This window comes from Salmo salar, chromosome 12 (genome assembly GCF_965601325.2).
Source record: "Salmo salar chromosome 12, fSalSal1, whole genome shotgun sequence".
NCBI lineage: Eukaryota > Metazoa > Chordata > Actinopteri > Salmoniformes > Salmonidae > Salmo > Salmo salar.
In genome coordinates, this window is record NC_138302.1 from 8,811,482 (window position 1) to 8,827,092 (window position 15,611).

Here is a 15,611-nt window from a genome sequence, read left to right on the forward strand (position 1 = left end):
GGGTACAGGATATGAACCCGGTTTAGGGGTAGGATTGGGTACAGGATATGAACCTGGTTTAGGGGTAGGTTTGGGTACAGGATATGAACCCGGGGTTGGATTGGGTACAGGATATGAACCCGGTTTAGGGGTAGGGTTGGGTACAGGATATGAACCCTGGGTTGGATTGGGTACAGGATATGAACCTGGTTTAGGGGTAGGGTTGGGTACAGGATATGAACCTGGTTTAGTAGTAGGGTTGGGTACAGGATATCAACCTGGTTTAGGGGTAGGGTTGGTTACAAATCAAATGTTATTTGTCACATGAGCCAAATACAACAGGTGTGTGAAATGCTTACAAGCTCTTAACCAACAATGCAGTTTTAAGAAAATACAAAAAAAACGTAAGAGATAAGAATAACAAATAATTAAAGAGCAGCAGTAAAGAACAAATGCGGGGCTATATACAGGGGGTACTGGTACAGAGTCAATGTGTTGGGGCACCGGTATTGAGGTAATATGTACATGTAGGTAGAGTTATTATAGTGACTATGCATAGATAATAACAGAGAGTAGCAGCAGCATAGAAGGGGGTGGGGGGGGGGGGGGGCAATGCAAATAGTTTGTATAGCCATTTGATTAGCTGTCTATGGGGCTTATGGCTTGGGGGTAGAAGCCGTTTAGAATCCTCTTGGACCTAGACTTGGCGCTCCGGTACAGCTTGCCGTGCGGTAGCAGAGAGATCAGTCTATGACTAGGGTGGCTGGAGTCTTTGACAATTTTTAGGGCCTTCCTCTGACACTGTCTGGTATAGAGGTCCTGGATGGCAGAAAGCTTGGCCCCGGTGATGTACTGGGCCATAAGCACTACCCTCTGTAGTGCCATGCGGTCGGAGGCCGAGCAGTTGCCATACCAGGCAGTGATGCAACCCGTCAGGATGCCTTTGATGGTGCAGCTGTAAAACCTTTTGAGTATCTGAGGACCCATGCCAAATCTTTTCAATCTCCTGAGGGGGAATAGGTTTTGTTGTGCCCTCTTCATGACTGTCTTGGTGTGCTTGGAACATGTTCATTTTTTGGTGATGTGGACGCAAAGGAACTTGAAGCTCTCAACCTGCTCAACTACAGCCCCGTCAATGAGAATGGGGGCGTGCTCGGTCCTCCTTTTCCTGTAGTCCACAATCATCTCCTTTGTCTAGATCACGTTGAGGGAGAGGTTGTTATCCTTGCACCACATGGCCAGGTCTCTGACCTCCTCCCTATAGGCTGTCTCATTGTTGTCAGTGATCAGGCCAACCACTTTTGTGTCATCAGCAAACTTAATGATGGTGTTGGAGTTGTGCCTGGCCGTGCAGTAATGAGTGAACAGGGAGTCCTGGAGGGGACGCACCCCTGAGGGGCCCCCATGTTGAGGATCAGTGTGGCGGATGTGTTATTACCTACCCTTACCACCTGGGGGTGGCCCGTCAGGAAGTCCAGGATCCAGTTGCAGAGGGAGGTGTTTAGTCCCAGGGTCCTTAGCTTGGTGATGAGCTTTGAGGGCACTATGGTGTTGAACTGTAGTCAATGAATAGCATTCTCACATAGGTGTTCCTTTTGTCCAGGTGGGAAAGGGCAGTGTGGAGTGCAATAGAGATTGCATCATCTGTGGATCTGTTGGGTGCGGTATGCAAGTTGGAGTGGGTCTAGGGTTTCTGGGATAATGGTGTTGATGTGAGCCATGACCAGCCTTTCAAAGCATTTCATGGCTACAGACATCATTTAGGCAGTTTACCTTAGTGTTCTTGAGCACAGGGACTATGGTGGTCTGCTTGAAACGTGTTGGTATTACAGGGAGAGGTTGAAAATGTCAGTGAAGGCACTTGCCAGTTGGTCAGCGCATGCTCGGAGTACACATCCTGGTAATCTGTCTGGCCCAACGGCCTTGTGAATGTTGACCTTTTTAAAGGTCTTACTCACATTGGCTGCGGAGAGCGTGATGACACAGTCGTCTGGAACAGCTGATGCTCTCATGCATGTTTCAGTGTTACTTGCCTCAAAGCGAGCATAGAAGTGATTTAGCTCCTCTGGTAGGCTCGTGTCGCTGGGCAGCTCTCGGCTGTGCTTCCCTTTGTAGTCTGTAATAGTTTGCAAGCCCTGCCACATCCGACGAGTGTCAGAGCCGGTGTAGTATGATTTGATCTTAGTCCTGTATTGAGGCTTTGCCTGTTTGATGGTTCATCGGAGGGCATAGCAGGATTTCTTATTAGCTTCCGGGTTAGAGTTCCACTCCTTGAACTCGGCAGCTCTACCCTTTAGCTCACTGCAAATGTTGCCTGCAATCCATGGCTTCTGGTTGGGGTATGTACGTACTGTCACTGTGGGGACGACGTCCTCGATGCACTTATTGATAAAGCCAGTGACTGATGTAGTGTACTGCTCAATGCCATCGTAAGAATCCCGGAACATATTCCAGTCTGTGCTAGCAAGACAATCCTGTAGTTTAGCATCTGCTTCATCTGACCACTTTTTATATTGACTAAGTCACTGGTGCTTCCTGCTTTAATTTTTGCTTGTAAGCAGGAATCAGGAGGATAGAGTTATGGACACATTTGCCAAATGGAGGGCGAGGGAGAGCTTTGTACGCGTCTCTGTGTGTGGAGTATAGGTGGTCTAGAATATTGTCCCTCTGTTTGCACATTTAACGTGCTGATAGAAATTAGGTAAAACTGATTTAAGTTTCAATGCATTAAAGTCCCTGGCCACTAGGAGCGCCGCCTCTGGACGAGCGTTTTCCTGTTTGCTTATGGCGGAATACAGCTCATTGAGTGTGGTTTTAGTGCCAGCCTCGGTCTGTGGTGGTATGTAGACACCTACAAAAAATACAGATGAAAACTCTCTTGGTAGATAGTGTGGTCTTCAATTTATCATAAGATACTCTACCTCAGGTGAGAAAAACCTTGAGACTTCCTTAGATATCGTGCACCAGCTATTGTTTACAAATATACAGGCCCCCGCCCTATGTCTTACCAGAGGCTGCTGTTGTGTCCTGCCGATAGAGTGTATAACCTGTCAGTTGTATGTTCTTAATGTCGTCATTCAGCCACGAGTCGATGAAACATCAGATTTTGCAGATTTGAATGTCCTGTTGGTAGGATATACGTGCTTTCAGTTTGTCCCATTTATTTTCCAGCAATTGAACATTAGTTAGCAGAATGGAAGGCAAGGGCAGATTAGCCACTCGTCGCCTGATCCTCGCACGGCACCCTGATCTTTTGCCTCAATCTCAGTTTTCAGATGTTGGTGTACCGGGGCCATATTACAACCAACTATCACCAAGTTTACCATTGCAGACAGTCATTTCCCTTCACCCCAATACACATAAGCTGTTCATCTAATGTCACCATTAGTCTCACTCTTGTTACAAAATAGTCTTAACATATTTATTCAATATTAGAACATGAAGGACAAACAATACAGTATCAAGACACTATCACTATCACAGTTCCCCAATAGCTGTCCCTCAACCATTCGAGACCCCTCCCACAGCCCCCCCCCCCCCCCCCCGGAAGAAAATAAATGAAAAATAAAATTAATTCCATTCCATTCCCCACCCCCAAGAACCCCCCAGTGCACCAACAACCAAGAGAATGAGCAAAAGAGAAAAAAGGAAAAGACAGAAGAAAACAGGAATCAACAATGCAAAAAAAATTCTACAAAATAATACATTTAAAACAAAGGACATCAAGGACAACTGAAATCATAACAGCAATGCCTACTGTATATGTTTGTGTGCATGTCTGGCACTATTACATGTATGTGTGTGTTCTTGTATGTGTTTATTTGAATGAGAGTGTGTGTATATGCATGTGTACAAACACCTGCACGGCATCAGCCTCAGGCAAACCGGCATTAGTTGTAAAAACACTGCCACTTAGTGTCATTCAAATGTACTTTTATTATGTTTTATTTAAACTTTTCTTCCCTTTATCTTTTGACCATCATTCTCTCTCTCACACAGCAACTCCACTCCCACTTATCTCCAATTCCACATACCAACCCTCAGCTTCCCTCAGCCCATCCCATCTATCTCTGCTGACCACCCACTTCGTGTTTCTATGCAACACATATCTTTCAACTATGCTATGATGTTTAACGTACAATTTCAATCTGTCTAATTGAATAGAATCTACAGATTGCATGTTGAAGATAAATACTTTTACTAAGAGTATTAGTATATTAGTAATTGACTGACCCGGTCTCTCCAGATCTCCTAACAGTACTATTTCTAGGGTCAATTTTAGATCAATGTTATGCATTTTCAGACATTCCTGAACCTGAGACCAAAAACAGGCTACCTGAGGGCAATACCAAAATAAATGGTCTATTGATTCTGTATCCTCACAACAAAATCTGCAGAGCTTCGATGATTTTATGCCCCAAATATTCAACATTTTGTTGGTGGCAAGAATTCTGTATAATAATTTTAGTTGAAAAGCACAAAGTCTTGAATCTTGCGTTGTTTTATATATCAACTCATACCATGGAATCGGTACATCAAAAATCTCTTCCCAACTATTTTACAATCTGTATGACACAGTTGTCAACATCCTGGTCCTCAAATGAAACTGGTATACTTTCCTATATATGCTATTTTTATTCCTCCGCCAGTTTTGATCCTTTATATTGGGCAGACAGACCAGTTCCCTACCTCCTCCCGCTGCCACACGCCTCCTCCATTTTTGGGGCAATGCTGTAATCAATTGGTTGTACTCTTGGATTCAGCAGACCTTCCCGTACAATTCTGATAACTCCATGAAGGACATAACTCTACCATTACAATTTACAATATCATTTAAGAACAAAATGCCCTTTTCAAACATCTTTCCCATAAATACAGGTATTTTATCAACCAGCACATTTGAGTTCAGCCATAATATTTGTTGTAATATTTGTTCTATCTTTTCAGGGGGATGAAATTGAAATTGTAGCCAACTCTGCAATGCTTGTTTGAAAAAGAGCGATACTTTGAAAAAAGTATCATTTTCAATTAATCGAAAATGAGACATGGCAATCTGCACAAAGGCAAAAAGGCCATTTTTAAACAATGGATGAGCTTTTCTTATTAATCTACTTGAGAACTATTTAGGGTTCAAATTAAACTTTTGAATGACTGAAGCTTTTAGAGAGGTTTAGTGCTTTTATATTTAATAATCTCAACCCACCCAATTCATATTCATTATATAGATAGGCTCATTTTATTTTGTCTGGTTTAGCATCCCAGATAAAGCGAAATATTTTTTGCTCATATGATTTGAAAAACGAATCATCAGGAGTAGGCAGCGCCATAAGTAAGTGAGTAAACCGAGATATGACTAAGGAGTTAATCAGGGCAATTTTTCCATATATAGACAGGTATTTGCCTCTCCATGGTTGCAGGATCTTGTCTATTTTTTTAAGTTTTCTATTGAAATTCATTGTGGAGAGCTTATTTATATATTTTGTGATATGAATACCGAGTATGTCTACTTCACCATCAGCCCATTTTATAGGTAAGCTGCAGGGTAATGTAAAAGATGTATTTTTTTAAGGATCCAATACGTAATATTGTACACTTGTACACTAGGTTTTAGTCCAGAGAGTACAGAAAAGTTATCTAGATCTTCAATGAGACATTGCAGGGATCTAGCTTGCGGACTTAACATAAAACTTGAGTCATCGGCATACATGGACACCTTTGTTTTTAAGCCTTGGATTTCTAATCCTCTAATGTTGTTATTGAATCTGATTTTAATAGCTAGCATTTCGATGGCCATAATGAATAGATATGGTGACAGCGGACACCCTTGTTTAACTCCCCTTGACAATTGAAAACTCTCTGAGAAGTAGCCGTTATTTACTATTTTACACCTGGGGTTGCTATACATTATTTTTACCCATTTTTTAAGAGAATTACCGAAATTGAAAAAATCCAGGCATTTATAAATAAAATCCTGTCTTACTTTATCAAATGCCTTTTCAAAATCCGCTATAAATACCATTCCTGGCTTCTTATATGTTTCATGATGTGCTATTATTCCTAGTAGTTGTTGTGTATTATCTCCAATGTATCGTCCATGTAAAAAACCTGTCTGATCAGGATGAACAATACCTGGTAAACCCCTTTCAATTCTGAGTGCTATCCATTTTGCTAGTATTTTTGCATCACAACATTGAGGCCTCCAGTTTTTTAGATGGACTGGATCTTTATATTTGCCATCTGGGTCTTGTTTTAATAATAGAGAAATCAGACCTTCCTGCTGAGTACCTGACAGACTACCATTTCTATAAGAGTAGTTAAAACAATTTAACAATGGAGCTTTTAGTATATCAAAAAATACTTGATATACCTCTACCGGTATGCCATCAAGCCCTGGGGTTTTTCCAGACTGAAAGGATTTAATAGCCTCAAAACGTTCTTCCTCTGTAATTTGGCCTTCGCACTGACCTTTCTGTACATTTGTTAATTTTCCATTTTTTATATTATCTGGAAAGAATTCCTTACCGTAATCTTCATTCAGTGGGAGAGGATGAGAAGGACAAAAGAACATCTGCCTAAAATAATTTGCTTCCTCTTTTAGAATATCATTCAGAGAATCATAGATGACTCCGTCTTCAGTAAGTTTCTGCAAATTCTTTTTGTTAGCGTTCCTGTATTGGAGATTCATGAAGAATTTTGTGCATTTTTCTCCATATTCCATCCAGTTTGCTTTATTTTTGTAATAGATTACATTAGATCGTTCTTGAATAAGTTCCTCAAGTTCTTTTTGTTTTTCCTCTAACTTATTTTGTATCTCTGTAGTATCATTTTTATTGCTATCTACCTGTACTATTAGTTCATGGATTTCCCTTGTTAGTCTTCTTTCTTTAGCCAGAAACTGTTTTTTTTTATTATTGATGACTATTGAATTGAATGACCCCTGAAGGTACATTTAAAGGTATCCCAAACAATAAGGGGATTTGCTGAACCTATACTATACTGGAAAAATTCAGTTATTATAATTATTTTGTCTTAGTTAAAAATAAGTTGTCCTCCAGTAAACTTTGATTAAATTTCCAATATCCCCGTCCACTTGGAAAATCTATATGAGTTATGTGAATGCCAATTAGATGATGATCCGATCGCATTCTGTCTCCTATTAAAACTTTTTTAACCTTTGATGAAAGAGACAAGAAAGTAGTCAAGACGACTAGCTTGATTAAGTCTCCTCCATGTATATCTCACTAGGTCGGGGTTTTTTAGTCTCCAAATATCCACTATTTCTAATGTGTCCATAATATTTGTGATTTCCTTAAGGGCACGGTGATGATAGTTTGTAGAGGGGTTACCTTTACGGTCCATTGAGGTACTTAACACTGTGTTATAGTGTCCTACCATAATGATTAGATCATTTGTTGCCTGTAAGTTCAATAAATTGGTATAAATGTTTTCGAAGAAGTGTGGATCATCCTGATTTGGACCATATAGATTAATGAGCCAAATCTCTTTTTCATCCACTTTCATATTCAAAAGGAGCCACCTTCCTTGCGAATCATTCCTGATTATTTGCACATTCAGATTGAAATTTTTGTTAATTAATATCATCACACTCTTTGAGTTCCTTTGCCCATGACAAAAAATTATTTCACCACCCCATTCCTTTTTCCACGCAACTTCATCTAAAGATGTAGAGTGAGTTTCATGTAAACAGTATATGTTATATTAATTTTCTTTTAGCCATGTAAAGACTGATCTTCTTTTTTATAATCTACCAAACCATTACAATTATAACTGGCTATACTTATTTCACCCCTTACCATAACTAGATACTATTCTCAGGCTAAATTGACCATAATTAGTGCTTGTAAAGTTACTGCCATCAGAAGTATTATGAAGGTCAAAACTAGAGCTTTCAAATGTCTGATATTTAGAATTCAAGAAATAGGTTCTAGCAATATTTGTTTTATTCCCCTGCCTGTTTGCCTGTGAGCCAATGCCACAGATGTTAGAAAATTGAAACAAATAATGTGTGTAACAAATCTGAGTAGGTTGATGTGTATTATATTGGATATGATATAATGAGAGTGTGTATGATGTCTGTATAAGAGTATACTATAATGTGTGATGTCCAAATAAATAATAACTGTTTGAGTGTCTATGTGTGTAACATGTAGTGCGTATAGCCTTAATATTCATAATTGTAATCCATATCGTATCACCATCATAGTTGCATCATAATTACCTTTAACATAATTGAAAAACACATCCCAGCATTTCCATCGCAATTGACCTTTCACATGATCATGAAAGAGACCTTGCATTACTCTAGAGACGTCTTCACTACAGTACAAATGTATTCCGTACAATATGTTGTTATTCCCCAATGCCCCTATTTTGATATCTTCCCCTTGCTTGTTGTAAACATATATAAACTTGTAGACAAATACATAAAAAAGATAGACAAACAATAAACACATTAAATTATAAAACAGTTCTTGACAATAGAGGGAGAGAAGAGGAGAGAGAGTGAGAGAAGAGAGCAAGATCCGGTGTGTGTGTGTATGTATAAGTCCGTATGTGTAAGCAAGCATGTAGTTGAGTACATGTGTGTTCATATCCGCTTCATAATGTTCAGATATTTTAAACAGTTCCCATACCTTCTTTTTTTTTGTAACCTGAAGTCCCTGTAGAATTTAGAACAGCCACAGTGTTATGGAGCTGTCTCGGAATAGCTGTCCATCTATAAAGAGTTTGTCCACAATGATAAAGGCACGCCTAACATCCTTCCTTTGTTGTCTTTGTACCGGATACAGTCTCTTACGACGTTCGTTTATCTCCTTTGGAAATTGGTCATTGAGACCGAATTTGGTCCCTTTAAGCTCCCTTCCACTGCTTTTGATCAGCACCTTTTGTTGGTAGTGTTCAAATTTTGCGATGATCGGTCGGGGACCCTTGGTCTTGTCACTCCGAGCTCCAAGTCTGTGTACTCGGTGGAAAGCCACCTTGTTTACAGTCTCTATAGGAAGTTTCAATGCGAATTTCATGAATTCTCTGATCGCGCCCTCTGGATTATTGGATGCGAACTCAGGAATACCAGAAAAAAATAGATTTTCACGCGTGCTACGACTTTGTATGTCTAGTAGCGTCTCCTTCATCACCCTGTTTTCCCTGAGTAGACAATCCATGTTGGAATCGTGTATTTTTACCTTGGCTGTGAGTGTCTTGTTTTCTCTTTGGAGCATGAGAATTTCACTCTGGCTGAACTCCAAACTCCCCCTCAGCCCTGCTACCTCCTCACACAACTTTTCCATTGTTCCATGGATTCCAGCCAGAGCACTAGCCTCTACCTCAATGGTAAGTAAATCGTCCGTGTCTGTAGATGAATCTGTTTTTCTTTTTTTTTGTCGGGTTAAAGTTATTTTGTGAGGTGGTTGGATCTTTCCACGAAGGAGTATGTTGTTCCTCCATAGCGTAAAGCTGTTGGTACTCGTCGATTTCTCTCAGAATCTCCTTGGTATCCAGATTGGCTCTATACTGCAACCAGTTGTTTTACGAAAAGAAAACGAGACTTTGCCATGACGATGACAGGTGTCTGTAGTACAGCCAGCTAGCACTCGTGGAATCCACACCAAAAAAAGGAACACAAACTTGCTGTCCCAGCCGTAAAGGCTAACCTCATTGTGGAATCCTTAGTAACAAAACTTTAGTTCGGATTCAAATCGATTTAATGATTTTTTTTTAATGTAAACAACAAACCGAGTGTAGACAGTACAGTGTCGTTGTGCGCTCTGATGACGTCTGACACAGGCACACCTGTTAATTTAAATGTATTCCTGGTGACTATCTCATGAAGCTGGTTGAGAAAATGCCAAGAGTGTGTAAATCTGTCATCAAACATTTCTAAAAACCTGTTTTCGTTTTGTCATTATGGGGTATTGTGTGTAGAATGATGAGGGGAAAAAAATGTTTAATCAATTTTAGAATAAGGCCTGTAACGTAACCAAATTTGGAAAAAGTCAAGGAGTCGGAATACTTTCCGAATGCACTGGACATCTACATGATGTATTGTAACACCATGTAGGAGCAGTATGGACCTAGTCTGTTCATTATATACATCTACATGATGTATTGTTACACCATGTAGGAGCAGTATAGACCTAGTCTGTTCATTATATACATCTACATGATGTATTGTTACACCATGTAGGAGCAGTATAGACCTAGTCTGTTCATTATATACATCTACATGATGTATTGTTACACCATGTAGGAGCAGTATAGACCTAGTCTGTTCATTATATACATCTACATGATGTATTGTTACACCATGTAGGAGCAGTATAGACATCTCTGCTTATTGTGATATTATCTGTTTGTTTGACTGATTTTCTAAATTATTATAATGGTTTTATTTTTTTATTTTGCTAGGCAAGTCAGTTAAGAACAAATTACTGTTTTACAATGACGGTCTACCCCGGCCAAACACTCCCCTAACTAGGACGACACTGGTCTAATTGTGCGCCGCCCTATGAGACTCCCGATCATGGCCGGTTGTGATACAGGCCGGGTTCGAACCAGGGTCTGTAGTGACGCCTCTAGCTCTGAGATGCAGTGCCACTCGGGAGCCCTCACTGAAGATCTGCAGCGATTAACACATGCTTCTGTTTGTAATTTTTCGTTTAACATTATTTAATGAAATAAATGAAAAGAAATAAAATACATATTAATTTCCTAAACTGCGTTACCCATTCTAGTCAGCAGATGGCGAATGACGTATTTCAGGCAATGCTGCCATTGTGACGTATAATCTAATGGACGGGAAGTTTATTCAACAACCACAACTGCGACCTCGGTAGCTTTGCTAGCCAACGTAGCAGGAACATGTGAGCTCTTTATACGCTTTCGGTGATTATTAGCCACTGTTTTAAACACACTTCTGTCGTATCTACTAGTTACCCCTGTTCATATAAAATGTACGTAAGCTAGCTGTCTGGTTAAGGTAGTAGTAGCACTAGGCTAATCGCTAATGCTAACATCCCCGACCATGAGTTCAACAAGCTACTACCCCCCTGCTAAAGAGGAGGAATGGTGGACGGAGAAAGAAGCTCTCGTGAAAGAGGAGAAGGAAGAAAAGGCTGTCACAGTTAAACAAGAAGTAAAGGACGAGGCTGTTACAGTGAAAGAGGAAGACGTTTCAGTGAAAGAGGAGGCGGAAGTTAAACAAGAGAGTGCAGTTTTTACAGTGAAAGAGGAGACGACTGTCACGGTGAAAGAGGAGGAAGACGTTTTCGGAGTGAAGGAGGAGGGGGAGATTACGGTCACATTGGAGGAGGAAGAAGAGCAGAATGGAGATCTGATTAACACCAGTGAGTACTGTCTTCAAAAGGTGCACAAACTCTGGAGTTGTTGAACTGATGTCCCTGAATATTTACGTTGAACTGATGTGATTTTAAAGGGTCATTCTACTTTAGTTATGGGCGATTCCAGCGTTATGGACATTACATCACAACTGCAATGTCTCACAGAATGGAAAGACAAATAAAAATTAAACGTTTGATTTGTTTGTCTGTAGTAGCCCTTGGGCAGAGTGTATATCCGGGAAATCTGAATTCTAAATATTGGCATGTTAGATAAATAAAACGAATGGAAGCTTTATGGATGTTACATGGAATTGACAAAATGACTGGAAGTATATGGGTATATGCTAGCAGATACCTGTAGACTTCCAGTCATTGTGCTAACGCTAGTTAGCAATTGGCTCGCAAGACGACCTCTAACTTCCTTCATACAGGACACAGAGACCTACATGGTATCCACAAGTTCATCTGATTCTGGGAAAGTAGCTGAAGAGCCTCAGTGGCAAAATCCCAAATCAGCCCTTTAAAGGTCTATATTTTGGAGTTCAGGCTTTAATTGAAACGTTTAGGGAGGAAATTGCCTGAATTTTAACATTACATAGTAGGAGGCCAAGTCTAAAAAGAATCATTTTCAGTCAATCATATTTCATGGCTTTTAGTAAGGGCTCAGAGAGCTTGTTTTTTTCCACTCACAGCTTTCCTTCAGTATTAATTAAGAAGATGTTAATGAAGCAGTACAGGCCACATTGAAGTGTCTTGAGTTTTGTTTGTGTGTTCTACAGTCTTGTAAAGATAGGGAGGAGGGGGTGACTGGGAGAGGAAATGTTTTTGTAAAACCTGCAGCATACATCGGATCATATTAAAACTTCATCTGTAAAGAGAACTTTCAAGGTTTTTACATGGTTTATATTGGTTTCTCTCCTTTCAGTTTACTTTTTCAGCGCTATGAGATTCCTAACATCCATAAGCAATTGTTGATCTCTTGAAAAATGATGTGTTCTGGCTAAGATTCTCTCTTATATATATATATATATATATATATATATATATATATATATATATATATATATATATAAATAAAATAGTACATGGCAGAACTATTTTTTTAGAAAGATGAGAAGGGTGTTTATCAACTATCTGTGAATAGTCCTGTACTATTTATTTTTCTTCAATTGAGATTATTGCATAAAAGCAGGTTAAACTGTTTAAATTTATGGTTGTGGAAGGCATATATTTAGCCTAGGTATAATTTCACATGCCCTGAATTCATTCGATTACTGATGACTGTTTGAAATGCAGTGTATTTGACCTTTAATTGTACAAAAATGCTTATTTAGAGAAAACATTAACAATTAAGAGACACTCATCAGCCAATTTATTAGGTACACCCATCTAGTACCGGGTCAGACCCTTCTTTGCCTCCAACCCTAGACACTAGGCGTGAGGGTGGGTGGCCATTTCTGAGACACTGGATCAGGCCCGCCTGGCACTGACGACGACGCTCAGTCTCTTAGGTCACTTGTTTTGCCCATCTACTTAAAATATTCCAAATGTAAGCAAATGTATTATGATAGATTTGAATCAAGAAATATTTCAGATCTGAATGTCCGTAACATCCATAATGAAGGCTGTAACATCCATAACGGTTGTTTTCCTCTCTGAAGTAATAATGAAAATCACAATCTTAAATTTTTTGGTTTGTGTTCAGCCAAGCCTTTCCTTCGATATGCCTATCCATGTTATAACTAACACTAGGGGATAGCTGTGAGTGGAGAAACAAGATCTGAGAGCTCTTTCAAAAAAACATGAAATATGATCGACTGAAAAGCCTTTTTTGAGACTTGCCCTCCTACTCTGTAATGGCCATAATGCATGCAATTTCCTACTTAATTATGAATGTGGCCATTACAGAAATCATATTTAGATTATGGTACTTAATATTAACAGAACATGCAACTCCTGTATTGAAGCAGCCAATAAAACATCCTTTTCAAACATTTGCCAAAATGCAATTCGCAGGACAACACCATTGTTAAACACCTCCGTCAGGAACTTAGAAAGAGATCTAAAGATGCCTGGGCTGCTAATATGACGAGGACTGTGTTAATCGAGGACTGTGTTTAATTAAGGATTGTGGACATCGAAAGACGGAACAGGAGACAAATGCTGACCAACGAGAACCTATGAAATAGGCCTAATTGACTCCACCTTTCTATTGTCTGATTGTTGGCTACTGACTAATTTTTCATAATGAGCACCAGAAAAACACATATGGAACTTGGCCTCAGGTTATTGAGGGATCTGATTTGGATTAAACCTAATAGGAAGACAGTTTTTATCATGTGAAGGTTTAATTCAGGGTCGTATTCATTAGTGAACACCGTTTCGTTTTAGTTTCTAGTGAATACGACCCTGATCTCACTGTTAAATTAAACACACGGTTTCTCTTTGGTAGGAGACACACCAGACTCAGAAGAACCAGAGCAAGAGACGTCTGAACCAGCAAGACGACACCACTGTTCCTACTGTGGAAAGAGTTTTACCCAATTACGGACACTGAAGGTGCATGAAAGAATACACACTGGAGAGAAGCCCTACCAATGTTCCCAGTGTGGAAAGAGTTTTACCCAGTTAGGGAGCCTGAAAATACATAATAGAATACACACAGGAGAGAAGCCTTACCAATGCTCCCAGTGTGGAAAGAGATGTTCACAGTTAAGTTGCCTGAAATCACATGAGAGAATACACACAGGAGATAAGCCTCACAAATGCCTTCAATGTGGTAATACTTTTAAGCGGTTAAGTAACCTGAAGGAACATCAAAGAGTACACACAGGGGAAAAGCCTTACCACTGTTTCCATTGTGAAAAGCGTTTCAGCTGGGTAAGGCAACTGAAAGAGCATGAGAGAACACACACCGGAGAGAAGCCATACCAATGTTCCCAGTGTGGAAAGAGTTTTACCCAGTTCGGGAGCCTGAAAATACATGAGAGAATACACACAGGCGAAAAGCCTTTCCAATGTTGCCAGTGTGGAAAGAGTTTTAACCGGTTAGGTAACCTGAAATCACATGAGAGGACACACAAAGAAGAAGAGCCCCATCACTGCTCCCAGTGTGGAAAGAATTTTACCTCATCAGGCTTCCTGAAGAATCATGAGCAGAGACACACTGGGGAAAAGCCTTTCCAGTGCTCCCAGTGTGGAATTAAATTTACCTGGTTAAGGCAACTGAAATCACATGAAAGAATCCACACATGACAGAAATGTTACGAATGCTCCCAGTGTAGACAGATATTTACGCAGTTTAGGCACCTGAAAGACCGAGGTTACACACACAGGGGAGAAGCCTTACCCATGCTCCCAGTGTGGAGAGTTATTTTTCACATACTTACAGTTCATGAGGTAACACACACATTGTTCCCACACTTGTCTCATCTTTTACTGAAAATTGGTGTTTTGTGGTTTTGTTTATGCTCTTATATTCATATGAAATCAAATTGGAGAAAACCTACTCAAATCCCAATATATGAATTTAATATGGAGTGTGACAGTTTTTATGTAGATTCTATGTACACACTCTCTGTGATTTAAATAGTCTTATTTTTTTACTCTGGCTCTGTGTTTTTCTGTGTGTGTGTTGGGGATGTGGAACGCCATTTGGGTCTTTGCATGTTAAAAAACACTGACGTGTCATAAGCTTGTTGACCAATCAGGACCTGAATATGACTGCACGTCACATAATAATTTAACGCATTTATCATTTTTTCCCGTAGTTATTATTACACATTGATTACATGATCACTCGTATTTCATATGATATGATGTTGGTAAAGTTGTCTCGCGCACCTACAGTGCTGGTCATAAAAAAAAGCTAGCTAGCTCTTGGATGCAGTGTTCTTCCCCAAAAACATAGCAACACGACAATCTGTTTCAGTAGCTATAGTTAGCTAGCTAACTATATAGCTAGGTGTCATCATCTAAAATAACCCTAATTTATGAGACAGTTTTTATTTGATTAATGGTCGGACCCATCTATGTGAAGCTAGCCACAATAAGGATTAGCCGCAATAGTGGACTTTGCGGTTAGCCTTCAAAATAAAAGTGTGTAATTGACAGTGATGCAAATGAATACAAATAGTGGAATTATGCCATAATTCAATAGATCATGCTAAATTAGGTTAGAATGATGTTTATATAAAATCAACAAAAGACAATTTGTTAATTTGACGAAAATGTGTTTAAATCACACTGGATGTATTAGACTTTAGAATTGCATTG

At 39.6% G+C, this 15,611-nt stretch overlaps 1 protein-coding gene across 1 annotated transcript; it reads left to right on the plus strand.

Annotated features, from left to right (window-relative positions):
* Window positions 1-10,797: 10,797 nt before the first annotated feature.
* LOC106564048 (uncharacterized) lies at window positions 10,798-14,941 on the plus strand. The gene is made up of 2 exons (XM_014130027.3): window positions 10,798-11,342; window positions 13,789-14,941. The coding sequence occupies exons 1-2, from the start codon at window positions 11,003-11,005 to the stop codon at window positions 14,589-14,591; spliced, it is 1,143 nt and encodes a 380-aa protein (XP_013985502.3). The 5' UTR covers window positions 10,798-11,002; the 3' UTR covers window positions 14,592-14,941.
* Window positions 14,942-15,611: the final 670 nt, after the last annotated feature.

Excerpts from the sequence above, each read along its gene's own strand:
- LOC106564048 (XM_014130027.3), top strand. The coding sequence starts at position 11,003 with ATGCTAACATCCCCGACCATGAGTTCAACAAGCTACTACCCCCCTGCT. Across the intron at positions 11,343-13,788 it reads TGGAGATCTGATTAACACCA|GAGACACACCAGACTCAGAA; the intron begins GTGAGTACTGTC and ends TCTCTTTGGTAG.